Source organism: Serinus canaria, chromosome 3 (genome assembly GCF_022539315.1).
Source record: "Serinus canaria isolate serCan28SL12 chromosome 3, serCan2020, whole genome shotgun sequence".
NCBI classification, from domain to species: Eukaryota; Metazoa; Chordata; class Aves; order Passeriformes; family Fringillidae; genus Serinus; species Serinus canaria.
In genome coordinates, this window is record NC_066316.1 from 37,375,569 (window position 1) to 37,402,083 (window position 26,515).

A 26,515-nucleotide genomic window follows, 5' to 3' on the forward strand; every position below is an offset into this window, starting at 1 on the left:
CAGAAGTTCCTGAATTATTAACTAACCTCCTTGACAGTCTCATTCTTCTAAAACAAGAAATACCTTTAATTTCACTGCACACCTTGGTATCCTTCAAAAAAAGATAACCTTTCACAAGATAAATACAAAAACAAAAATTAAAATATATATTTGAAGTTTTGTACGCAATTATAATAAACCACCCATTTTATTACCTCTTTACCAAAAATAAATTTAAAGAAAGTTTTCTGGATAAAATCCAGGAGGTAATCCAATCTCATTAGCAGAATTGCATTTATACTTACATTAGTTCTGAATTTCACTTTAATGAAAATTATATTGACAAATACTGCCTAAGTTTAGCTGATTAAAAACTTAATACTGATCTGTCACTTTTATGGGCATTAATCCCTGCATTTGTAAGGAAGTATTTTCTTATGCTATGGTCTTCTTCCATAGGAAACCAGATACAGGTGAACAAATGCACTGGAAAAAGAAGAGGAACCCTGGTACCAAAAGAGGATGCAGCAGTGTCCCACCTGACTACAGAGACACTTTAATTCCTCAGTGATTTAAGTCCTGTAGAAGCCAACTGACCAAAAGGGAGAAGCTAATCGCGAAAAGTTGCTGCTATTTCTACAAAACTACAGTTTGACATGCAAACCACCAAACCAACAGGGGCAACCAAGAGCAGCACACTATTAACCTCGCCACGCTGCCAGCACAGCCAGGGCGAGGAGTTCAGCTCTGTCAAGTAGCCGGCAGCAGCTCATCTGCTCGCTCAGGACGGGCATCTCCAGCTCAGCCTCTCCTGACCAATCACCGGCACAAGGGCACTGCACAAGGGCTGAGGAAGGAAGCAGCCGGGCGGCCAAGGCTGGTGTGCTCAGGTGATTTTTTTCCTTTCTCCTTCCATCCACTTTCTCCAGCAATGACAACCTACAGGCTGATGCTCTTCAAAGTGAAGTTGGATAAAGTCTCCAGCTGATTACCTTTTGGGTTCTCTGTCGAATTTTTTTTCTAGGCAAGAACTTAAGGAGGAGAATTTTGTACAGTAAAGGAAAAATACCCACAAATCAACAACCGCTGTGACTGCACAAAATAAACGACTTTGAATATACTTCTGAAAGCACAAGACAGCTTTTAAAATTGTTGAAGTTCACAAATACCAAGTGCTGACAGAAAAAGTACATTTTAGCTTATTGTAAAAACAGGCTTTCGATGTACTTGAGAGAAAAGCTTTAGAACAAGTCAGAAATAATGATAAAAATCAGAACCATTTTTTCCAGTAGCAAATTCAGCAAAAAATCCAGCAGCCTTGAATACATGTATCTGAAAGACTTCTTTGGTTCAAAAAAAAAAAATCATTATCCTGTTGTCATTAGTCACACAAATAAAAAATCTAATTTGAATGAGACCAAAGTAAATATTTGATACACACTCATAAACTTATTACTGTTAGTGCTGAATAATAACTGCTCAAAACAAAGACCTTATAAAGATGTTTGTTTTCCACAGCAGTTAGTCTCTTCAGTGTTTCATCTGAATTCACACTCGCTCCAAAGCGCTTTAAGTATTGTCACTGCTCCTGAACCACACTCTACATGCAGGAGCAATTTGGCTGCCTCAACAACCTGATGTGATCATTGATGTGACCAGTTGCAGTTTAAATACCGTGAAAAAAATTCAGATGAATCTAATACGAAAATCTGAACATATACTATTGTCTTTTCCTTAAGAAATATTTATTGTAGGGCAATAAATACAATTGTTAACCATGTTAAAATTCATTTAAAATTAATGATAATTTATAAACACTTTATTGTTCAAAATTAACATATAATTTTGTATTTGTTCTTTACTCTATCACTTACATTTCCTTTCCTTCCCTTATAAAATTTATCAATTGCCTTTATATGCTTGTACAATCACTTAAATACGTTTAAAATATTAAATACAATGATATTTAAATAATTGTGTGTTATCTTGACACAAAGTGTATCAGCTTAGAAAATTTTACAACGCCCTGCCAGAAGACGACAGAACCGATTTATTTCAAATCACTCAGTATCAGTCTTCATAAAGCAGCATATGGTCTTATCGTGGCAGGTAAAATATTTTACCTTCTATAATAACGCAGAACAGCTAATTTATCTACATGCTGTATAATCAGATAAACAATTTCAGCTGCACTATGAAAACCTGTAGGCAAGGGAAAAATTTATCCCCCACCACTTTATTTATTTTTCCACATATGCATTCATATGATTGTTAACAATAGAGGCTATCCTTTCTTCCACCTCCTTCTTCAATTCCCTTAAAGCAAGCCCTTCTTTTCAGTAGTGAAAATATTTGCAGTTTCTACAGCTGCAGGACAAAGAACTCAGATTTTCACAGAGTTGCTCAGGGGAAAAGGAAGGGGGAAGAAAAAAACGCTCTGCAAGATTCAGTTGCAAGTAAAGCAGAGTGAATGACAACTTTCAAAGCTACTACAATCATTTACTAATGTGCTGCTATAGCAAATAAGTCTAATTTTTTTTGACAGCACCAAATTAGATTTATTGCAGAAACTGCTGCATAAATAGCATATGGCTGTTATACTACCTATTTCAAATCCCTGTAATGTTTCCTCCCCTCCCTACTCAAAGTGGATAATTGAGCCAAACTATAACCCTTCTGCAGACAAGGTACACACAAGTTCAAAAAGCAGATGCAGGACACAGAGGTTTTTTTGGTTAAAATTGTCTAAAAAAATTTTCACATATCCTGATCAAACAAACCCAGGTAGTAATAGGTAAGATGTCCCTTGCTACACTTCAGGATTTTATTTCCCCCTTTTCCTCGATAAAATTTTGTTTTCATTTCTCTTTCAACTGACAGTCATCAACACGGGGCACGACCTCGTAATCCTCTCACACATGACTACCTCTTACTTGCACCAGAAATCCTATTGATCTTTACTTTTTACGTGAGTCAAATTATTGACGTGACTCAGGATCAGAAGGCTCGGACCTTCATTAGTCCCTCTCAAGCTCTCATTTATGAGAAGGCAAAAATAAAACATCAGAAACTCTTTCCATTCATTGGAGGGGCCCAGCCGTCTGGGAAGATGCCGACCTACGGCTCTCCCGATTTCAAGGGGAGCAAAGTTTCCTTAGCGGTTTCCCGGATCAGGCCCCGGACCCACGTGCTTTCGCATTTCTGTCACTCGCCACATTCTCCCTTCGCCGTACCGCTACGGCAAGGTACGAAACCACGTAACCCCAGCACAGGGTAGGGCCGAGGGCAAAGCCCCGCGTTTCTGAGGAAGGAAGGAGGGGGCGCGATGCCGCCGGCAGGACGCGCTCGACGCCGCGGAGGCCGCCGAGGGCGGCGGTGCCGGCCCGGGCCCGTCCCCGGCCGCCTCCCGACTTCGCGCGGCCGCCGCGGCACCGAAAAGACCTTGGAAGGTCTCGCGTGCGGCCGGCGGGCACACCACTGCACACATCGCGCACGGCTGCGGCTACCCCGCCGCTCGCCTGGCGGTGGTCAGTCCTCCCAGCTGCCCTATCCGTTACTGTCTGATTAGCTCTGCGAAGGAGCCCCTCCCCGGCCAGCTTTCCCCGCCATCTGTTCCACACGCGATGGCTGCCGCCCAGCAGCCTCGCGCTGCCCTCCTACCTGGCACCCGGCTCCCGGCCTTACCCCAAAGTGCTAACACAGGTTCTCGCTGCTGGCAGAGTCAGGATTTCATTACTACTACTTTGACAAGTGCAGGGTTGTTTGTAATTTCTCTTTTATCCTGATTTTGATTGTACAACCACCTCCCACTGATTCAGTTTGCTTCAGTTTTGTTGCTCACAGATTTTACTCTCCACATTAATCTCCCTCTGGCATGTTACTGCATCTGTTCCCTTTTTTATTATTAATTTTCAAATTCCCACCATTTTTGACAAAAAGGAGGTAATCTACACTCTGCTTCTGCCCATTTCATTTTCTTTAATTTGGAAGATAAGTATGAAAGCGTGCCAAAGAAGTTAATTCTCCGTTAACAGTTTATTTTCTGGCATCCTGATGCCTTTGTATATGAAAACCAGATAGAAATAAATGTTGACTGAATCACAACAACATAGTCGCAACCGTCCCTAAATTTAATGAAAAGTAAACATACGAAGCAGAATCTAAAAAGTTTATTAGTTAGAGTTGTTTCATGTTATCACTCATCCCTGCATTTTAAAATAATGCTTTTGCATATTGTTTTTTTTTTTCCAAAAAATTAGAAATCAATCACTGGTTACACCTTATTTCTGCTTCCTCCCCCCACACCCCCAATTCTAGTGCTATTGGTACATTCATCAGTTAGTCAGTCTGAGTAGATTAAGCATATCTCAGTCATTTAATATTAGTAACAATGTTTCTCCAAAACTCCTTCCCAGCATAAATGATGGACTCTGAGATGCTAAAATTGTTGGAAAAGGCATGACATTAAGCATATTGCTAACTAATAGATACTACTAGAAAAAAAAAAAACCACAATAAATACTAAGTATTGTGCAACTCCCTAGAAGGCTGTGTATAAACCACAAGGAAGTTTTTGTTTCATCAATTAATAGAATAGCTTAAATAGGGAGAACAATGAATGAGGCAGGCTGCAAATTCTAACAAGGAACACTGGTGATGACATACAGCTCAACACCAGAGCTTCAGAGATTAAATAATGCCACATTAACCTAGGAGGGTATATGCTTTATTTATTGTACATGTAATAGAAACTAACCTTAATGGAGTCACTGAAACTAGCAAGAAGCACCCGTGCACAGTAGGTTGGATGACTGTAGCACTGCTAAAACCCAACTGGCATGTCCTTAGATATGCTGCTTTCTGGAGATCATATCATGGTCAAAAAGAGGGAAGAAATATCACATAATGGGGAAAAACAAAAATCAAGAAAAACAATACCCACTGACTCACTGTAATATAAACTTCAGTCCCTCAAGAGAGTGACACATGGATTTAGGGTAGCTTGGTGGCTTACCTGAACCTGAAAGAAGATGTTCATTTAGTAATTTCTCCATACCTACAGGCTGACCTTGAGAAGTTCTTATTGTTTCATATAAGCAAACAAGAATGATATATTTTAAACTAAACTAAATCTGCTTCTACTCTAGTCAGTTATATTTCTTATCAAATTTCAGATGACATTTCAGTAAAAAATATCTTGAGTTATCTATCTATCTCTCTATCCCTTCATCCCTGAGAAAATGGATGATGACATAACAAAATTTCAATTTTGAAATTTAAAGATTCCCTCACTTCTTAGGATTTATTTAACTTGTTTGGTATATGTGAACAGGAACTACTTCTGACTGTAACTGAAACAAATAATACCTCCAGATCTGGTTTGAAAGAAAAAGAGGAATGTCTTTTAATGATGATTCTGTTACACAAGAATAGTGAAAAATTTTTTTTACATTAGATGGCACACTAAGATCCGGACAAATTGTTAACATCTTACATCTTTTATGTGATCTTTTCCATGAGCATATTGACATGATTGTTAATGACTATTTTCTCATTAAACTAAGAACAATAGACCTGTACTTTTTCTACCCTATGAAGAAGGGCTTCAGGTAAGCTTAATTAGCAAGACCTAACCTTGCCAAAGTAAGAGCAATTTGACTTAAGAACTAATTTCGTAAGATTTTCCTACTACAGTAATTTCAAAGCTGAAACTAGGGCAAAAGAAACCCCCAAGAAAACTTTAAACAATCATGGTCAGTCTCATAGCATGGTGACATCTGCAAAGTTACATGACTGACAAGCAAAACTACACAGTAGAAGTTCTGCATTTCCCCTGTCTTTTGAAGACATACAAATTAGAATTACTAACTAGATTCAATAGCAGAAAGTGCATGTTAATAGCAAGTATTTCTAAGCAACATATTGCTCCAGGAAGAAAGGTGACAGGAAAAGGCAATTTTAAACTCTGTGGCAATGGTTTAGAATAGCTAATTGTAACCTTTTTTTTCTTCCTTTTTAACAAGTACATTTTGTTAACTTAGAAGCTGTTTAGCTGGTAATCAATCAACAGTGTCTGAAAACTAGGATACAGCAAAGAAATGGGACTCCTGGAGAAGATTGCTGTTCTGCAGAGTACTTTCTTTTCTCATTAAGACACAGACTGCATGTTTTTTCTTGTTAATTCCTTTCATATACATTTATCTCATTTATATATATTAAAATCCAAAGGTCTTGTATTCGTTTATAATCGTATTTATTTACAATATCGAAGCTTAGAATCAGTGGATTAGTGAAGCTTTTCTCCTTAGTAATACAATAATTCATACAAAACAAAGAATTCTTTCTATATCTCCTCAGCTACCTGTTATTTCTGCCAGAACAGCACAGACAGGTCATGCAAGGCTACAGAAAGACTATCCACAATGGTGTAACAGCAGTACGGGCCTCCCTCAACTCCAGCGTTGTGAGGAGACTTGGAGTGAACCAGCTGGTCCTCTCCTGAAAAGAAGAGAATCAGCAAGACGAGGCCAAGGCCAGAATGCCCTAGAGATGCACTAAATCAGTGCAATTTCTGCAGCAACCTCCCACAGGCAGGACTCTAGAGCTTAAAATCTGTTTTCCTTGGCAAGCGCTACAGTGAATGAGTCTACAACCCCCAAAGGATTGCTATTACCCCTACCCCTCAAGTATTTTCACTGACACAGTTGCCATTTGAGGTGAAGGGAATAAATGAAAGAAGGCAAACTGTAAGTGAATATAATTTACATGCAACAACTATGGATGTAGCTATCCATGAAAAACATACCGAGTTCAAAATGCAAAACTAATGCCATTAGAGACATGTAACTTTTATACCTTCACTAGCACAGCAAACCTGTTCTGCCAGGAGGTGAGCTGAGAGGAAGAATGAGTACAGGCTAAGGACAAGTGTCATTTCAGGAGGGGATGTTTCCTTCTGCAAGGCAGGGAAAACAGGTGACACTATGAGAACACTTCAAACGCTGCCCTACGGATTAAAGTTCAAGAGGAGAACAGGTAACAGATCAGGAGCAAGGAATCGCTCATCGCTTTTCCCCCCTTCTTCTTCAAGCAACATCACCTAACATTTTCTTCAAAAGCAGACAGACTCTCCAAGTGTACAGAGAAAACAAAAATGTACAAAGTGTTATAGAATTTGGGGAATGTCAAGAAAAAAAATTTGAACCTATTTCCCATGCCTCATAATATTCATTTTTCCAATAAATACACATCAGCATAGAAAACATTTCAGTTCTTGTAAGGAGATGCCAAATATGAACACACAGTAATACAAAAAAAACAAACAAACCCAATCCAACACAAAAAAATAAAACCCAGCCAACCAACCAAATCCCCTAAACCCACAAAAAAAACTCCCAAACATCTAATAAAACCCCAAGGAGATCAGGAACTTGCAGAAGAGTGTCTGCACTAGGTCAAAGGAGCCATGGCAGTTCAGCATCTGTCTCAAAAAGTGGGCATCTGTGAAATTATATGAGAACAGGGCCAGCACAGAGCATTACTTGTCCAAAATACTGTTCCCAGTCTCTAATGATTTGCATCCGAGAAACTTTCCAAGTCAGAGACTGTACATCAAAAACCTACCTGAATCATCTCTATGTTAGGTATCCAGCTTTAATTATTTTGCTATGTAAAAGCAGGCAATAGTTCTCATTTTTACATTTTGAGTATTTTCACCAAAAAAAATTTAAAAATTATAGATTCGCAAGTCAGATTTCCTCCAAGATATCCAGAGCTTTATTGCATATAATCAGCCTTTGCTAAAAGGAGCGTGGTAAAGCCATTTGGTTAGCTATCACAACAAATCATTATTAATAAAGTTCTGCTAAATCCAAACTTTAGATATCTTAACAACTCACCCAAAACTTTTTTCAAGTTCATTAACCTCTAGCATATTTTTTTCTCTAAATACAGGCTGTTAGAGTGGTACTTTCTTCCATCTGTTAAAGAACCGTGCTCTGAATTACACAGAAATTTAGCTGAATAAAAAAATGATTCATTGAATTTAATAGTTTAGACAAGGCTCTATTTTATTTCCATTTACTCAATGGCAGAATTCTCACAAAGCCCAAAAAGTACAAGACTTGGATAAACACACAGACTTCTGTTAAGTGATAAAAATCTAAGCCTTTTTTTCCCCCCTATGAAAAATTTAAACTAACTTCACTTTTTCCCTTAAGTACTGAGTGAAAGCTGCCAGACTTGTTTATGGATGTTCATTCTTGGGGGGAGCAGGGCAATGGAACAAAAACCCCCACACACAACCAAAAGCTGAAAACAGTTGGACAATAGCATTTTCCAAGACAAAAGGAAAAAAGTTCTGCAGTTACCAAAACTCAAGTTGCAATGAATAATTGGCATGTCAGCCTTCTGGAGTTTTCTAGAAACATGTAGTGAATAGTGCAGCAAAAGACTTTGGGAACTGTACCCAAGGATGGAATAGGCTCAGGGGAAGTCTTTCATTACACAGTGGATTGCACTGTATCTTCACTGAGCAAGAGACTGAAACATCCTCCTCACATGAGCTTACCTCATACAGAAAAATTATGTTCATTTATGTATTTATATACATATTCTTGGTCATTCTGCTGAAGAAATTTCAGGTTATTAATCTGAGAACTCCTATGCTTAAAGGTGCTACTCTACACTACAGTCTTAAACAACATTTCAAATATATTTGTCCTACTAAGCACAGCAACAGTAGCTCCAGCCTCCCTTGCTGTTCTTCTTGCCTAAAACCATGCCACCTCACCACCAGAGCTGAACATTGCCTCGTCTACACACTATTAATTCACTTTTATAAATTAGAGTTCATAACTCACTTTGTAGTTCATAATTCCCTAATTCACATCTCCACTTCTAACACAACTGAGGGCTGCCCGTGTAGGCAATGACTGCACGTATCTACAACAACTGTGGGGAAGCCTGTGGCAAAAAATTAGCAGAATGAAATTGGTACTACAGCATGTAATAGGATAAGGGGTACCTGGTGAGGTGCAGTTGGTGCTCAGATTTACTCAGCAGTTCTGTCAGTTTTAGGCACTCCTCTCTGGCTTCTGTCACATCCTGCTGGGCTTGTTCCAAACGCTGTTTGTTCCCATTGAGCTCTAATCCCAGTTTTTCTATTTTCTTAAAAAATTACAAAACCAAAGAAAGTGTATTTAAGAAATACATAGAGATCCATTTTAAGACCAAAAAAAAAAAAAAAGTGATCAAAGCACATGAAAATAATGCACACCTCTGTTTTAGAACAAAAGTAGTTACTTGATAAAAACTGCAAAACAAGCAAATTAAAATATTTGAAATTACATTCTTATGAAAAGCCAAAATGTGTTTCATATTTAAATACTCTAACATACAATCAATGTTATTGTGTTCATGCAGCTTAAGAGTTACAGGCATTCAATATTTTCCATTTTTCTCACGTGAAGGCTCCATATTTGTGGCTTGAATTCACTGTGAAAGGCAGTAGAACAGTGGCCATCTTCAGAAACTGCTTGACATAGGATAGCTCTTGTGATAATTAATTTATTTTTTTTAATGCCTATTACATAACCAGCAACAAGGGGGCATTTAGCTTTGTCACCTAGTATTACACAAGAGAATAAAAGCAATTTTGTGATTTTACCATGTATTGAAAAGAAGTATTTGTGACTTCTATCTGAACCCTAAACATACCAACTGCTGTTAATCCTATTATTTTAGTAATATCATTAGTCCTTATAAATCAACAGAGAAACTAAAGTTGATGAGTCTGTTAACTTATCTACAAATAACCATAGTTGAGTTTGCATGGCCAGCATCTTCAAGTCCAGTGATACATACTAGATTTATGTTATCCCAGTCATATTGCCAGCAGTTTAAACATTTTTCATAGAAATTCTGAGAAACAATATATTTTTCTTCAAGGCCATATACCACATACAAGTACCTGTAGGAATATATCTGTGACACAATACTATACTTTGTTCTAGGGATGTTTTTAGGAAGGCCAGTAGAGTACAGAATAAGCTGAGAGTGTAGTTTTATCATATGGTAACTGTTCTGCACTAACTCCCTACATAAGTATTTATTTGTCATTGAGGCTGGAGGGAACTTGCATGTTTTTCAGTCAACTAAACTGTGAAAGGTCATTTGTAGTACAGAATAAAATTGTTCACGTAAGGAGTTCATGCTGAATAGCTATTATACTTTAAACTCATACCATAGCTTATTTGTGATAGCTTCCTCATGTGGAAAAGATGCAATATCTTCTTCAATTAATGAAATTATTCGTTCAAACATCCTACGAGAACAAAAGAATATAACCCCACCCCAATACAAACATTTGAAGCATCTTCATAACAACATTGTCTCTTCTCCAACCATGAAAGTGTTAATCTAAACTACTTACAGTTGTGATATCAAATAAATACAGTTAAGCTCTTCAGCCAGAAAAACAATGCCATTTAAAGAGTGTTGAGGTTTTTTTCATTTTGCCGTTTACTTAACTGTACACTTTTTTCCCCTAAAGAACACTCAACAAAGGTTCATGAAGGAAATTTTGATTAGAATTTAAATGTCACCTTGCTTTTTCACATGCATCTCCTACCAATGATATTGGCAATTCCAAATCCAAATGCAAAGATAGTAAAACTATCTACAAAATTGTTAATACTCTTTCCTTCTAAAGAATATGACAACCTGTTAGACTGACAGAATACTTTAAAATCAGGTGCTCTAAGATACTCAGTTACAAATGGTTTGCATTTCCACTTATCAGACTTTTGTGTATTTTAAATAGAAGTCTCAGTGGGTTCTCTATTCTTCTTAACAGTAGCAGTACATAAGTGTTATTTCTCCATTCATAGTAAACAGGGACATGAACTCTTCACTGTCTTCACAAGTTAAAGATAGGGAAGTTCGCAACATTCCTAAAATCTGCTTTAAAAGTGCATCCATTCAGCACACCTTTGAACAAACCCAAACCACAAATTAGTCCAAAAGCATCAGCTAAGTACTTAAAAAAAGCACAACCACAGCTGGGAATATAAATACACTCCAGATCACTCCTTCAGGGAAAAGTTTCAAGGAACAGATGGGCTTTACACCATTGCCTCGAGTTAAACAGGCTCAATCAGGTTTTGACACAGACCCACAGAAGGAAACAAATTCCAAGTGCAAGAACCTCTGGTGAAAATGTTTCGTTTCCATGAGCCAGATGTTGGACCTTCAGGGCTGAACTCAAGAAACACATCCATAGATTTTAGTTGTCATAAAAGTGCAGGGGGAAATTCTCAGATAGGGAAGTGTCACTTCATGACAGGATCTTTAAACATTCACAGGTGTCTTATAATTTCTATTAGAAGTATCAAGAAAATAAAAATGTGGCTTGAAGAACAATTTTACTTGTGCTACTTTCATCAGTAATTCCAAAATCCAGTATCAGCTCCTTTACACTCATGCACAAAGGTGTTTGTGCATGTGTTTAGGTATATACAGACATACATAAACATCTTAAAATACCAATGTTTGGAGGTGCTTGCAGCATGACCTATATTTTAGAATTCTGGTAATCACCATGGCAGAAACAGCAGACAACCTCATGAGAAAGGGATGGCAGAAAAATGATACCCAATAAAACATGTTAACAGCAACTCAGAAACAGCCAATCCAGGTATATTTCGGCTTATCAACTAAATTATTCTTTTTGAAACACCAAAAAAAAAAGTTAATTCAAAGTCATTTGGTGGGAGCCACACACCTCACCACATTTATGTGGTAATAACACATGAGGCTGAAAGCAGATCATACTCTCAACACTATGGGACAATTCTGTTTAAAAACTCAGGTAATTGTTTGAAACGTGAACCCTCAGAATCTGAGACATGTTAATATAATAAAACACAACCCTTTTCTCCCTCCTGTTAACAATAATTTTCTCACACTCTGTCCTGAATTCTAAAACATATCAAGTCCAGTCCATCATTAGGTCATCACAATGTAATTGGGATTTAATCTACAGAGAAATTACAGAATCAATGAATCTTCTTCACTTTTTTTGCAGGGAACCTTATCAGCAGCTTTTTTTCCCAACTTTAACTCAGAGTAATTTTTGTGCTACTTCAGTTACCATTTCTTCTATCAGGAAGCTGTAAGTAGTTCTGTAGCTGCTATCCAGGCCACAGTGTAATTGTAGGGACAGAAACAGAAACAAACCACCAAGTGAAGCATTTTGCTGACAGCTCTGTTTCTCATGCAGTGTTAATTTTATCCCTCAGTGCCTATCACCTGTGATACAGCTTTTTACCACATGATCAGAAAGTTATTTCTTCAAGGTACTTAACTTTTCAATGTATGTGAGAGACAAGAGATGGAGCACAGAACTGCAAAAAGACAGATGACAATCTTGCATTTAAGAAAATCTGAAACAGATTTTCAGTATAACAAGGAACAGAATTATCATAATGTATACGTACAACAAGACTACATTAAGGTTAGAACAGGCAACTTCTGGTGCTTAACTCTGCAACTTTAATGTTCTTATTACTTCTGCACATAATTTCAAAAGTACTATTTAATATGTCTTGTTCTGCAGTTGCCCAAACTCCCAGGAATATCAACAGGCACTTTGCCATGGAAAGATGGCAGGCTAAACCTCAGTAAGAGAAACACCATTACTCACCATAAGCTGAAACACACTAACACCATCCTGCATCCATATTCAGCTCAGTTACACAAAAGAAGTTTTACTTAAACAAAAATTAAGCATTAGTGAAGTACCACTGCAGTAAAATTTTATTCTAAATTAATTATTCTTTTTTCAGTATTACCACCAACCACCTTCTATATTTTAAGTTTTCTACTTTGGATCACATAGGACCCTTTTGTATCCTTTCTTGAAGCACTTACGTGTTCCAGTTTTCACTCATTAGTTTGTGATGCATTTAAAAATTATCTCCAGATTTTACAATGCATTTTTAGGAGACCACACTAGAGATGCTCATTCAGTGACATAAGTGCAGCTTTCTGGATAACATTAAAGATGATTTCTCGAACACTGAATTAATCCTCAAATATCCTTTTCATAACCTATCTGAGATTACCTTCAACTAACAATACTTAGTCATGTTTCAAAAATGTGCTTTTTAATAAACTAGACATTCTATCTCTGTAAAATCTGATTAAATGAAATAAGTTCATTCAAAACAAGTAAAATTAAAGATTAAAATAATTATTTCTTTTCATACAAATGCTGATTCCATTGTATGCAAAAAATGCAACTTTAAATTTCAAACTAGCAGATATTTTTCACAGAATTTTACATAACAGTAAACTCACAGAAAAGACAAATACTTTTTTTTTAACAAATGAGAATGATTAAGTGGTGATAAAAAAACTTGTGCTGTAAAGAAAATGCAAAAAACAACTTAAGACTTTTAACAAAATGAAAAATTAACAAATACCAAATTAATTTCTTAAGTGATTTATGATATTCACTGTTGTCCCAGTATGTTCATTCATCAGGTGAAAAAACACACAGTATAACCTGAAAAGGAAATTCTGCACTGACTATATCATTGCCCAAATTCTGCAGTAAAATAATTCTGGAGAGTAAAATATTAATGTGAATTTACACTACCAATTTTTTTTGTTTCATACTTCATTTGCCACCATTACTAAAAGATTGAAGGGGCATAAAATAGAACCAAAACCAGAAGAAAAAATATAGAACAATAAAAAAGTGAAATATAATCATGGTGGTGGTTGGTATTTGAATATACATCCCCAAAAGGCAATCAATAAAAATATAAAATAAAAAGGTAATCTAGAAAAATATACACACTTCAAATTAATACACTTTAACAGGCCATGATGCTCATAAGCATAGCCTCATTTACTAAAGTAGGCTTCAAAGCAGTGAGACCAGTGACAATACTCAGCACTAAGTCTTTCAAAGAGGTGCCCCCAGTATGGCCTTGCATGTACATTTAAATACTATCTGCACCATTGATAGGAAATTTTTGCACATTTTCACAGTGATCTCCATCCATGCTGCCTTCCATACCTAACAGTATACTAATTAATCAGGGACAGAACTAACTGGATTTTTTTTTTTTAATTTAAAAAAGCTCAAGAAAACAAGACTGGTTTTGTAGAAAGATTTCAAGTGTTTTACTTGGATTACTATCAGGCCATATGCAGCAGGGGTCATTTGCAGTCATTTCTATCCTAATCCTTGTATCAATCAAGCACTCTAGGTTCAGAGTGGTCTCTAAACCTCAGACCTCCCAGGCATGGCCATCTGACATAGCATATTGCACCTGAAGAACTATCCAACTTTGTAAAGAGAGTTAGGGCCATCACAAGGTTAACCCCCACCACATCCCAGCAATGGCTTTCTTCCTTTTGCACTCTATTAGAATTATTGCTGCTTCCCAATCAAATCTGAATGAGTTTACAAAGCACTCATGAAAGCTGCATGTAGTTTCAAAGGGGAAACCTCCATTCTGGAAATAGATTTATTCATAAACTGTGAGAATATATACACAGGGCTTAAAGGAGTTCACAAAGACCACCTCTTTCTAAGGGGCAAATTCACAAAAACACACAGGACTATGGCAAATTCTACAAATCATTTAGCCTAAAATAGCAATCTGAAAACCTTTCCTGACAGGAAGGGCAAGTAACCTGAGCAGAAACATGAGAAGTAGCCCCAAAAAACACACATGGAAAGTTTTTTTCTGTATGGCTGGCTCAAATAAATTGATCTGTAAAGACCAGAGGGACAAGAAAGAGATAGCCTATCTAGGTAAGCAAAGCAGGCTGTGATTTCTTAGATGGCTATTATCCTAACCTCATCTGGTGGGACTGCTGAATTCCTCAAAGACAAGTAGTTCTGTGACCCCTTTGCCATTTGTACTGCAGACTGTGGTGGTGCCTAGCAGCACCACACACCCTGTGTGCTCCACTAAAAGGCAGAGCCTCAAGACAAGAGCTATCACCTAAGCAAAGGCCATCAGCCACAAACCTCTCTGCTCCCAAACTGATGGAGAATTAACAGAGGCAGGAGCCTGCAGTTTCCTTGGAAGAGCAGGGGTGATGGAGGAACTTTAGGGGAATAGCATGGAGGGTGGATGCGTTTAGAGGAACACACTTTAAATCCCATGAAAGCAAACTTGTTACCTGTGGTTGTTAGCTGGGGAAAGAAAAAAATTGTGTTGTACAGTATAGATTTATAAGTACACACACACAATTTTTAAATTTAGAAATAATCTTTAAAGTCTGTTCTTGTGCAAGTTCTTGAAGAGCAACATGGTCCCTGTGGATAAATACCCTGGGAAATGACAAGAGTGAATGGCTGAAACATATTATACAAGGATTTTACCACAAAATTTCCATGAAAATATTTGCTTTTGATTTGCCAAAATATCTGACCTGCAATACTATTTCAGGAACAAAACTTCCAATCCCATAGAGATTACTACAGTCACATTTCAACAGAGAACATTGCTGTACTACAGATTAGCTCAGCAGCCACCAGCAGAGATAAGAAAGTGATTTTGTTCGCAGTGGAACAAGATTATTTTTTTGTTAATGGATTGCTTAGGTGGGAGATGGGGGACAATGAAGTAGTGCAAAATATATGGTTCACTTGCTGATAAAAAATTTAGAAAAGGAAGGATGCATGTAGAAAGAAGGAAGGGGAAGATTACACCTACTTCATTATTGAAAAAACAGGAGAGAACAAAACCTGGTCCTTTTATCCTTTCAGACACTATTTAAGACTACTGATGTGAGATTGGTTCTTACTTCCTGGACAGCATTAAAGGAATAGCTGAAAAGAAAACCTATGCAATAACAACTGACAAGTGACAGGGACTTTTACTGATTGTTGACACAATGACTATTGATAAAACAACCATATTTTCTAGTCAGAGAAGAAGAAAAAATCCAACAGAAACCAAATATTTATTTAAGTATGTAAACCCAATATAACAAAAGATGTGCAATTCTTTTCCTACTTTGAATAATTTTTAAAGTGCATAAAAAATTTTCTCTTTCCATATACTGTGGGTTGACATCACCACGGATGGCAGAACACAGATCGAGGTTACATGGGCCAAACTACACCAGTGACCAATAAAATCCTGATCCTGTGTTATTCCTCTGAGCAGGTTAGATGCTTAGGGGAAGCAGACCTGTACAGAAAATGAAGATAAGTGAGAAAAGAAAAGTCTACTACTGGGAATCCTAGTCCCAAGGATTTTTCTTAAGGAAATAGATAAGATTTATTGAAGGCTGCTCATACCACTGATTCTTGGGGAATGGATGGCTGACAGAGGAAAGTTATGCCATAGAAGAGCAGCAGCAGCCATATAATAATTTTATACATATTGCAGGGTTGTAGGTCAATGTCTTCCTCAAAAATCTTGAGATGAGCTAGTAAGTTCAGCTATAAAGAAAAGAATTAAGCTCCTCCTGAGCAGGCCAGAAAACTTGCAAGGCTTAAAGTACTGCCATTTTACTCCTTATTTACTAATTTTCAAATTAATGCATTGAATGCCCAAAACACAAAATGATTAATTAGGAAGAGCTCAGTTACAGTAAAGGTTATCACATTTTGTTAATGCTTTCTTTTCCAAAAGCAATCTGGGTTTGCTACTTTTAAGACCATTAAACTCAAGGTCAGACCAGGTGGGAAAATTTTATGCTAAGAGTTTCAAGCTATTGTCTGAATTTTGGGGGTTTTCCCCCCTGACAAATATTACTCAAGTATATTTTTACTGATTTAATAGAATTTCTTTTAAAAACAGAATTTCCAGAGCATCTTTATAACTAATGAGAAATCAGAATATCAGATATAGATATAGACTGTTACGAGAATACACATAACACATAATCCTAACCCATCTTTATCAGTTATTAAAACTTTCAAGTTTCAAACATCTGGTGATATGCTGAATGTCACAGATGTTGAAAACTCCAGTATTTTAAAGCCTGAGTCATGAAAGCTTGATATCTGTTTGTAAAAAGACATTTCAGTGAACCAGGGTCTTTAGAAGGTGTTACTGGTCTTGCTTTGGATACTCTGAAGCATTTCCAGGATATACACCCAAATTCTTGGCCTGAACTATTTTTGATGAAGACAGAGTCAGTAATCTCTCCTCTTATAGCATCTAAATTAGGTTACTATAAATCATGGATTTATGACAAATGAGATAAACATTCCCAAAATACCCTTTGGCAAAGTGCTTTTGGACTGCGATTTTGCCAGATTTTTATTTGTCTGCAAAATTGTCAGTCTATAATGTGTACAGAGGCATCATTTAGGTTCTGTCATACTGCACAAAAATACTGTGGTGTGTAGCTCTTCCTATTTGTATAGGTTATGCATGTCAGTGAATCTTGACTTCTTTTTATTTGGACTTATGAACTGCAATGCAGGCAACTCTTAAAAATCTGTGGGTTTTAGCACAGTGTTTCTGGAGCTTTTAATTCTGTCACCTACAAGGTAGGATGCTGAATTTTTTAATCCCCCTTCAAACTATATCTGCCCAAATTTAAAGACTTTTTTACAGGTTAAGATTACTAGCTTAGATTTATTTCTACACAAAGTATTTATCTGATTCCACAAAACATGATAAAACAAAATTGAAGAGCTGCAGTTACTTTCTGGAGTTGAATTTAATATGTCCAATTGCTTTACTGCAAGGACACCACAACTCCCAGTGGAGCCATGCTACTGGTAAGAACCATCTAATAAGGAGGATGCCCAAATTGGCTTGGACTGCAAAACCCAATATTAAAAACTGTTTTCACTTCTACATGCTGAAGCTTGCAAGATTTTAAGCCAAATATAAATTATTTCAGACAAACAGAAAGCAAATTATTAAAAATGAACTTCATTTTTATTTTTATAAGGCAGAGCAGAAAAGAGCAAGTGATGTTAATCTAAGGAACAATTTCATAGTGTGTAAGAAGTATGATTTCTGTTAGAAATGCATAAATTATGCCATGCAGTGCTTACAAATTAACAAAAAAAGTATTATAAAAGTGAAGCCCTGCTGTGTCAAATATGCCACACAATTTCTGTTCTAATAACAGCAATTTAGGTTAGGGCGTGACTCTTCTCTGATATAGCTGTGCTAGTACAACCCCTAGTGTGGACACAGTTTACTGCCATGAAGGCATTATATTCATATAATCTATAAAGCTTGTTCCTAAGCAGTAAAAGTATTAAGTAATGCACTGTTATTTCAGCACAGCTACATCCACCATGGAGGGCTGGCTGAGAGAGAAAAAGAGAGGGCAGTAGGTTATGCTACTTTACAACATATCAGGCCAGATGAACAGATGTGGGTTTTGTGCAGAGAAACAGTGTGGCACAAGTCTTTCCCCCCACCTCCCTCCATAATCCTGATGTTAATCAGTATCATGATGGATAAACAGTTATTTAATTTAAATAGTACATTGCTCATTGCTTTTTTAATAATTAAGGAATATTCATGTAAAATGCTAATAAGAGAGTTATAACAGATATTGACACGTGGGTGATAGTCCTAACCAAGCAATAAATACAGAGAAAAAGATATTAGGGTAAAAGGGAGTAAGATCAAAGATAAATACTCTTTTTAGGTTTCCTAAATGGTCTAAGTTCAATTTTGAATAAGATTTATAAATACCAGCATATGATAAATACCAATCTGTATTTACTTGATGTACAGATATGTGTATCTGGTGATCCTAAATTGTACTTGTGGGGCTTTCTGCCTATTCTGACACACCTGAATAATTTTAATCCTTTTTTAAAAGTCACTCCATGTAAACAAAAAAATATCTTCAAAACTGAAATTTATCCACAGCACAATTAATAATACAATTATACCTCAAGAAACAGTAAACTTGCTCTGAATATTTTAGAAGGCAATCCCAAACATGATCTATTGTTTTTAAAAGAGAAAAAAAAATCATTTAATACAGAATAGCATGAAAATACTCCTACATTATTGTCTCTCTACTTAAAAAAAAAATAAATATGTATTTATTATGAACAGATGGTGGCCAAGGAAGGTATCAGCTCTGTCTCTTAGCCAGAAGGTCAGGTCATGGCTGAGAGACCAAAGAACAATTAATATTTGCTATTCAGTCCCACATAAGATAAAACATTTCAGGTTTTCCTTAAATACAAAAACAGATGCAATTGAACTGTTTTCATTTTTTTTAACAAAATAATTTGCAATAACTTATTAACATCTGTTAAAATTTGATGTAAAAAATCCCAAGCCAACAGGCAACAACAGAACAAGGCACTCTAACACTCTTCTTGGGCTGCCTTTAGCATGTTAAATAATCCTAGGACCTATACAGAACTTTTTGGGTTACTGGAGCCACAGCTATAAAACAGCTGCTAGATACTGAGTCTGAGAATTACAAAATTGTTTTTTTTCCTTTTTTGAGGAACCAGCAATCATCTCTGATATTCATAATTACTGAATATCTAATCTTTATCTAATTATCTAATAATTTTTGCTGATAGGAACTCTCCCTCACATAATTTCACTTTATATCAAATTATAAATCACCACATTTCAGTATTCAGCTCCACTGATTAAAATATCAGTATGTCATCACATGAGGTTAAAATATTTTGTTAAATTTTGTAATTTGCTCAAAAGGCAATCCTCAAGCAAGTTGGAGAATGGGATTTATAATCCAAGATACTTCTTCAAGTATCTTATTAAACAAACACATCCTGCTTTATTTGTATGCCAAGATTATGCCAACTCTTTTATCTGTGATATCTGTCAAGACACAGACGACAAGCCTGTTTTTTGTTTTTCAGTGTCCCTAGGCCTAAAGGATGCAGGAGTGAAAAAAAAAGCAAACCTTGAAAAAAAAACTCTTCAAGACCTCTCTTCTTCTGCGCTGTATCATTTTCTATACATGTTGAAGGGTTATTTCACCTAATAAGCTCCTCCTTTGGATTTTACATATATTTTCATTATAACTTGAATTAATATTGCTTCCAGACTAAGCTTGTACTATTAAGTTAATAAACTTATTGTCCTACATGCATCTTTTGAGGAACTGATAATTAAAAATTTAATTTTTGAAATACTTCATTTTACCCCTACATATATTCTTATACAGGGAATGATCTGTTCTGTTATTTAAAAGAAAAAAATGTGGTGGATAGGCTGCTCAAATAACAAAAGGCATATTAAAAAAATCATCCTCATGTGCATCTTATATATCTGTGTATTCAGAAGACTCTTATGTGCAAATCAAAACTTAAGAAGGAATACTTAAAGTTTGAAGTCCTAGAGAAAAATGGATAGAACCTCAAGAAAAAGGGCACTTCAAAATATGCAGATTACACCTGTTCAAGCTGTTTGCCAAGTATGTTGCAGGTTACTCTAATAATCTTTCCTACTGCATGGGATGTTTTCTTACAGACTACCTGTAAGGCATATACTGGTTTTTGTATTAATATAAATCCCAGTTTTAGATAAACAACAGTCAATACCAAGTGGATTTTTTTCTATAGTTATTTTTTTCTAGAAGGCTACTTTGGTTTTGGTTTTTTAAACTTTCTTATGAATTCCATCATTCAGTAACATTGAGTCTTTAAAGAAATTGAAAGATAAATGATTTTCATTTTTGGCATCATTAGGTTATGCTTAGAGCCTTCAATGTTCTGTTAGGCTGCATGTATAGGTAATTATGTGTGGATTTATTTGTGAGAAAAAGTGTATAAACACATGTATGCAGTACGTAGAATTTAAGTAGCTGGTATGAATAATATGATAGAGTAATTCTATATGAAATCATGGAATGAGTGATGCGCAATACTGAACATACCAGGGCTGAAAACAAGATTAAGATAACCAAGAGGTATTTATTTAGCAGTAAAAGCTGGCTTTTTGCCATTAATTAAAACAATTTAACAGTAATAAATGACCACTATTAGAAAAATGAATCATTCCAGCTTCTGAAAAAACCCTACTTAGGCAACTAATAACTGCAAAGTTATAGCAGTATTATCTCTTACCTGGTCCTTAATTTCAAGCTCCCTTATAGTTTTTGTTCTGTACTCTCTGAGCTCCTTTTCTGCCTCATCCTTCTTCATTTTGGTTTGATTCAACTGATAGCGCATTTCTCCACACACCTGTTAGATTACACAGACAACATGATCTGTTAGCTTGAAGAATCCATAGCCCAGGGTTTGCAATTAGATCTTTTGGTGCCCTCTACAGGTCGTTGAAATGCAACATATTTTTAATTTACAGCTATTTTAGGTCTACAAATGGTAAATGTTTTTACATAGAAAGGTGGATCTGAATTCTATATATAGTCATTAACTTTGACATATGCACTACCTTCTAGATTCAAATATATTTGGATCCAGATTTTGCTAAGTATAAATGCTTATGTTATAAATATCTATCTATCTCTACAGTTAAATGACAGTTGCTGGTTTTATACTCTTCTCTCATTCTCTGTAAAATCCCAAGAAAGTCTATGTCAACACTTTCAAAACCTAGAAGTAAAGCATCTATCACACTCCTAATTAAAGGTGTATTTTAACTTGCCAGTTTTACACTGCTGAGAAAGAATTGTTTAAATGTTAACACAGTAATTTTCAAAGTTTCATAAGAGCCTTACAAACTTACTGCAAACTGAAGATCAATTCTTTAAAAAAACAGTCTAATTTAAATGGATACGTGGTCCAGAAGAAATGGATCAAAGCAACATTTCAGGAAATCACTTCTACACAGGACAATTATTCTCTGCTGTTGGAGTGTTTGTTATATTACCCCCTCAATCCTTTCCATCTGGGATCAACTTCAGAGGAAATGTGAAGGGGTTAAGAGAAAGTGAAAGAAATAAAAAAAAGCTAAAACAAAACCAGAAGATCCCTAATCCCTTTCACATAACTTTACTGCTGTGCAGGGTTGTTATTCTTCCAATTTTCAATCTAAGCTGTCCCCTTTTTGTTCTTACCCTGTGCCATCACCTCCAATTTGTGCCTGTTCATTTCACCTTAATTAACCAACCAAATACATGCACATTCCTTAGTGAGAATGCAAATGTGTTTACTCATAGCTCCTCTTAGTAACTTTCCTTCCAACTCACTCTACTTTCCTGCCTTGCTTATATTCTCTCAGCACTTGCTCCTTAAATGTACATCCTTTTAATTTGCTGCTACAATCCTCTGTGCTTCTCAAAAAAAAACATTCCCACATGTTCTACAATCCAAATTAATTTATGTTTTTCAGTCTTATGTCTCTTCTCATTTTTACTTTTTTTTTTCTCCTTAAAAAAAAGGTAGGGAAAATGTAAATATGGATTCTGCAATGAAATCACTCTAGGAAAAAATTAAACCATCATAACTTTCAATAAGCAGCATCACTTATAAATTCAAAGGACAACCTGTGAATTTAGACATTTCAAATAACGCAAAGCAGCAAATGCTCTGAAGAATGGCAAAGTTCTAAAGCATCTGTTAAACACTAAAAAATTATATGCAAGTAAAAAAAATCTTGAGATGCAACTTAATAGCTTGCAAACCCTGGATTTCTTCCTCCTTCTTCCTTTATCTGAAAGATGTAACAAAATGCAATATGTCACTTCCTGCAAGTGAAATTAAAAAAAAAATACAGCAATCCTCTCTTTCAGCTCCTCCACACACTGCACAAAGGGATTAACACAGAAGAATCAGCAGATGGTGCTGTCCTAATAATGGATTTCTCAGTCTCCTCAAGAATGAAGGAAATAGAGGCTCACTCCATATTTTCTTTCCCTGACTTCTGGTGCATGAAGAAAAACAAAATTTTGGATAAAACTCAGAACTTAAGTGTTGTTATTTGCTGTTTTTAATAATGGCAAACTGAGTATGGAAACAAGGAGTCAGATTCAGAAGCAAAGATGTCACATAGCCAATGAAAATGTCAGGGTGATGCACACAGTGCATCAGCTTAGTGGCTGGGAGGTTCCTCCAGGATTTTCAAGACTTCTCAGTTTAGTATAGGGACACAAACGAAGTTATCCAATCTCTCAGGACAGTGCAATTAATAGACTATTGCAAGTTGACCACCTGCTCAATTTTGTACGAACATGAACTGAAGCAGGGACTAGAACCACAGTATCATCTCCAGAGAGGTAACTTCAAATTGGTAGGGTGCAAAATTGTTCTTTTCAGCACCTACTGCCTCTTTCACAACCTCCTCACCCCTGTAATTGGTGCTAGTGATCTGTGAACCCAGCTTGAGAGACCAAAAGTGTGTTCCAGAATTGGTAGATCAAACCATTCTGACATTTTTAATATACTCATTTGTCTTGCAGTTAAAATAAAGTTTCTAGTAAGTTGGGATGACTTTTTGCTGTGAATTTTCTGCAATACTTTTGCCTCTTTCTATCAGCCAGGGTGGCAGGGGAAGACAGGAACTGTTGAAAACCTCTCCTGAAATCTCTAGAGGACCAAAAAATAAATTGCTTCTCAAATCCTTGCAGTCAACAACTGGGGAGGTAGGATGAGCCCTGGGATGATTGGTAAGGAATACAGACATTTCAAGAGGCTGTAATAAGTTGGGGTTTTTTTGTTTCTCATGTTATAACCCCCATCAAGGCTCTAATTGATTGAGAAATGTGCAAAAGAAGGCACCCAGGAGTGATGATCTACACAAGATGCATGTTAGGCTGGAATTCTTAACTAGAAGATGCCTTTGTAAGAGCCCTACTATCAATAGTACTGAATTAAGCAGTATACTACATAAAAATCCAAAGGAAAGAACTTGAAAACCAGTGATTTGATATAGCTCCCTTTATTGTAGCACTGCAAGTCCCACAGATGGCAGCTGAGGACACTGTTGAAGTCTAGGCTGTCTCACTCAGACCGAACTCAGGTCTTTACTGAAACACTGAGATAGTGTTTTAAATAGTGACCCTCATAGGCTGCAAAACAGAAAAGTTACCTTCTGCATGACAAGGAGACTTGGAAATGGAAAAAGTTATTTTTTTACTCCTGCAACTGGGATAGCTGTGGTGCCTCTGGGATGTTGAGATGAAGCCTACAGTTACCACACATTCCTTACCAAAACAGAGGAAAATGGACAAGGTAAAGATTATCTTCTCCAGGAAAAGGAAAAACAAGTTCAATGCTCCTTTATTAATGTGCTTACCTTATTCATCTCCATTTCATGAGACGCAAGCTGGCACTGTGATTCTTCCAACTGGTTAGCTAGAGAATTCTTTTCCCTTGTAATTCTCTCTATTTGAGCCTCCAAAACAGCCACATCCGTAGACAAAGCTGTCACCTGAAAAAGTCCAAGAACACTGTAATGATGCAATTTGACCAACCACAGATCAAACTCTTATGGAACTTTCTCCTCAAAAGCAACTGTGTGTAGTCGAAATACCTAACATTAAAGCATGTACAATAAAAAGATAACCTATATTAATAATAATAAACCAGAATATGGCTACATTATTTTATTAATGGGTTCACTGTTTTTAATTTATTTATCATGCAGTAGTTTATTTGAAACTTTTCATCAACTGCACTAGTCTCCAGGATTGTTAATATGGACAAGGTGTCAGAAGCAGCTGGCTACATTAATTTTGCAATGTAAGAGTACTATTTAACACCTTCTTTTCCATCCTTAAGTAGATTGATTCAAATCACATCATGTTCCCCTCTAAAGAAAACTGTTGTTGCAAGCACAGATCTTAAATTAATTTTCAAGTTCCGAAAACATTTCAACACTATAGATCAAAGCATACTGCAGTAAAAAACTCATATAGAATTAGTATATTAAAAATTCTAATGTAATTCAGATGAAATTTTGCTGGATGATTAAAAAATGTAACAATAAAACAGAGACAGTGAACCTTCAGCTGTTTAGCCCTGAAGCTTACTAATATAAGTGGAAATAATGGTGTCTGACAGTTCTAGGTTAACTTTCAGAAATTCAAATCCAAACCTAGTGGATTATATATTCCTAACTATTTTTCACTTCTTATACATCCACCTGGTTTATCTATCATGCCAATTCTCCCCTTCAAATAAACCATTTCATAAAGTAAGCGATAAAATATTGAAATGAATCTTGACTTGATCCACAGTATGCCATTTCTACCACCTCATAATCCTAAAATATAAAAGTAGTTAATCATATGTAGGTGTAAATCATTAACATAGATCATAATTTTCTACAAAGTCATCCCATCTCTTTAATTATCAGGCATGACATCATCATAGTGTCACTATATGTTGTTTAATGTATGTGCAGGATTTATTAAAAAAAAAAAAGTGCACAACTTCTTGAAGTGGGAATCGGTTCCAGTAAAACACATTTCAGTGGGTAATGAAATACAAACTAATGTCATGACATGGAGTGAAAAATTCTACCAAAAAAAGGTATGAAATGCTTGTCTAATAGGCTGTATTTTGGAGTGAATACACTGCATTAAATCAACTCTATAATAAAGCAACTAACTTCATAAACAGGATCACTTCTAATACATAGCAAGAAGTCAAACAAGGAATTGCCTAATAATGTCTCCAGTGGAAGATTATTTTTTTCATTTCAGTTTCCCTGGCAACAGATCACTGATGATCAGTTCACATACTTAAAGATCACTTAGTCCCTATCACTGTGCTTAATATCTGTTTTGGTATCTGGAATTGGAGTCAAAGAAGGTTTTTTATTCACACTTAAATGGTTTATTTTGCTCAGTTTGTGCTCTCCAAATCATTAGATATAATACATGCAATTTATAAAAGAGTCCCAAAAAATAAGAAAAAGTATTCAATCAGGAGAGAAATTGACTCTGTTGTTTTCAAACCTCTCAAACCTCCCCCATACATGGCTGAAGATGTTGCAGATCAAACAAGTGAAAACCACTAATTCATGAAATATTTGTCTCTCTACATTTCTTCCCATTTTAATCACACTAGAAATGCTTCCTCTATCACAGGCTTCCTGCTGTTAGCTTGAGCTTTCCTCTGTAGACTCCACTGGGCAGAAAACCCTCATGTTTTATACTCAAATTACAGCAGCATCTAGAAGCCTAAAACAAGGTTATCAAGACTATCACGATGGTCGTGGCATAAATGATGAGACAGATTCTGTCTCAGAGAGTTTATAAACATTAGTAAGAGTGAGAAGAGGGATTCCAACACATTTCTGCAGGTGGGAAAACTAAACATATGATAAGATCACTTTGAAATTATGATATTGTAACATTAATGTATATATAAGATCAAAGTAGCAAAGAATCCTAAATTTGACACGTGCTAGCTTCTGAATGCTTGCCATGGCAAACTAAATAATAATTTTTATTAAAAAACTAGGTACAAACCTTGCATCACACATTACTTAACCCTTTCTCACTCTAACACAGTGCATTAAAAATATTATGCAAACTAAAATAAAGTGCATAACATCACCAACCTAGTATGTATCTAGTGACATAGCACAAAACCCAGTTATTCAAACTAAAAACATCACTT

At 36.0% G+C, this 26,515-nt stretch overlaps 1 protein-coding gene across 3 annotated transcripts in view; it reads right to left on the reverse strand.

Annotated features, from left to right (window-relative positions):
• The window catches only part of SDCCAG8 (SHH signaling and ciliogenesis regulator SDCCAG8), a 104,777-nt gene that overhangs the window by 58,217 nt on the left and 20,045 nt on the right, over positions 1-26,515 (reverse strand). For all 3 annotated transcript variants that reach the window (XM_050972223.1, XM_018916283.3, XM_009091988.4), the window contains exons 11-13: positions 24,183-24,317; positions 21,053-21,169; positions 9,005-9,147 (exon numbers count right to left, since the gene is read on the reverse strand). In XM_050972223.1, coding sequence (XP_050828180.1) covers positions 9,005-9,147; positions 21,053-21,169; positions 24,183-24,317 — 395 coding nt within the window. The remainder of the gene's footprint in view (positions 1-9,004; positions 9,148-21,052; positions 21,170-24,182; positions 24,318-26,515) is intronic.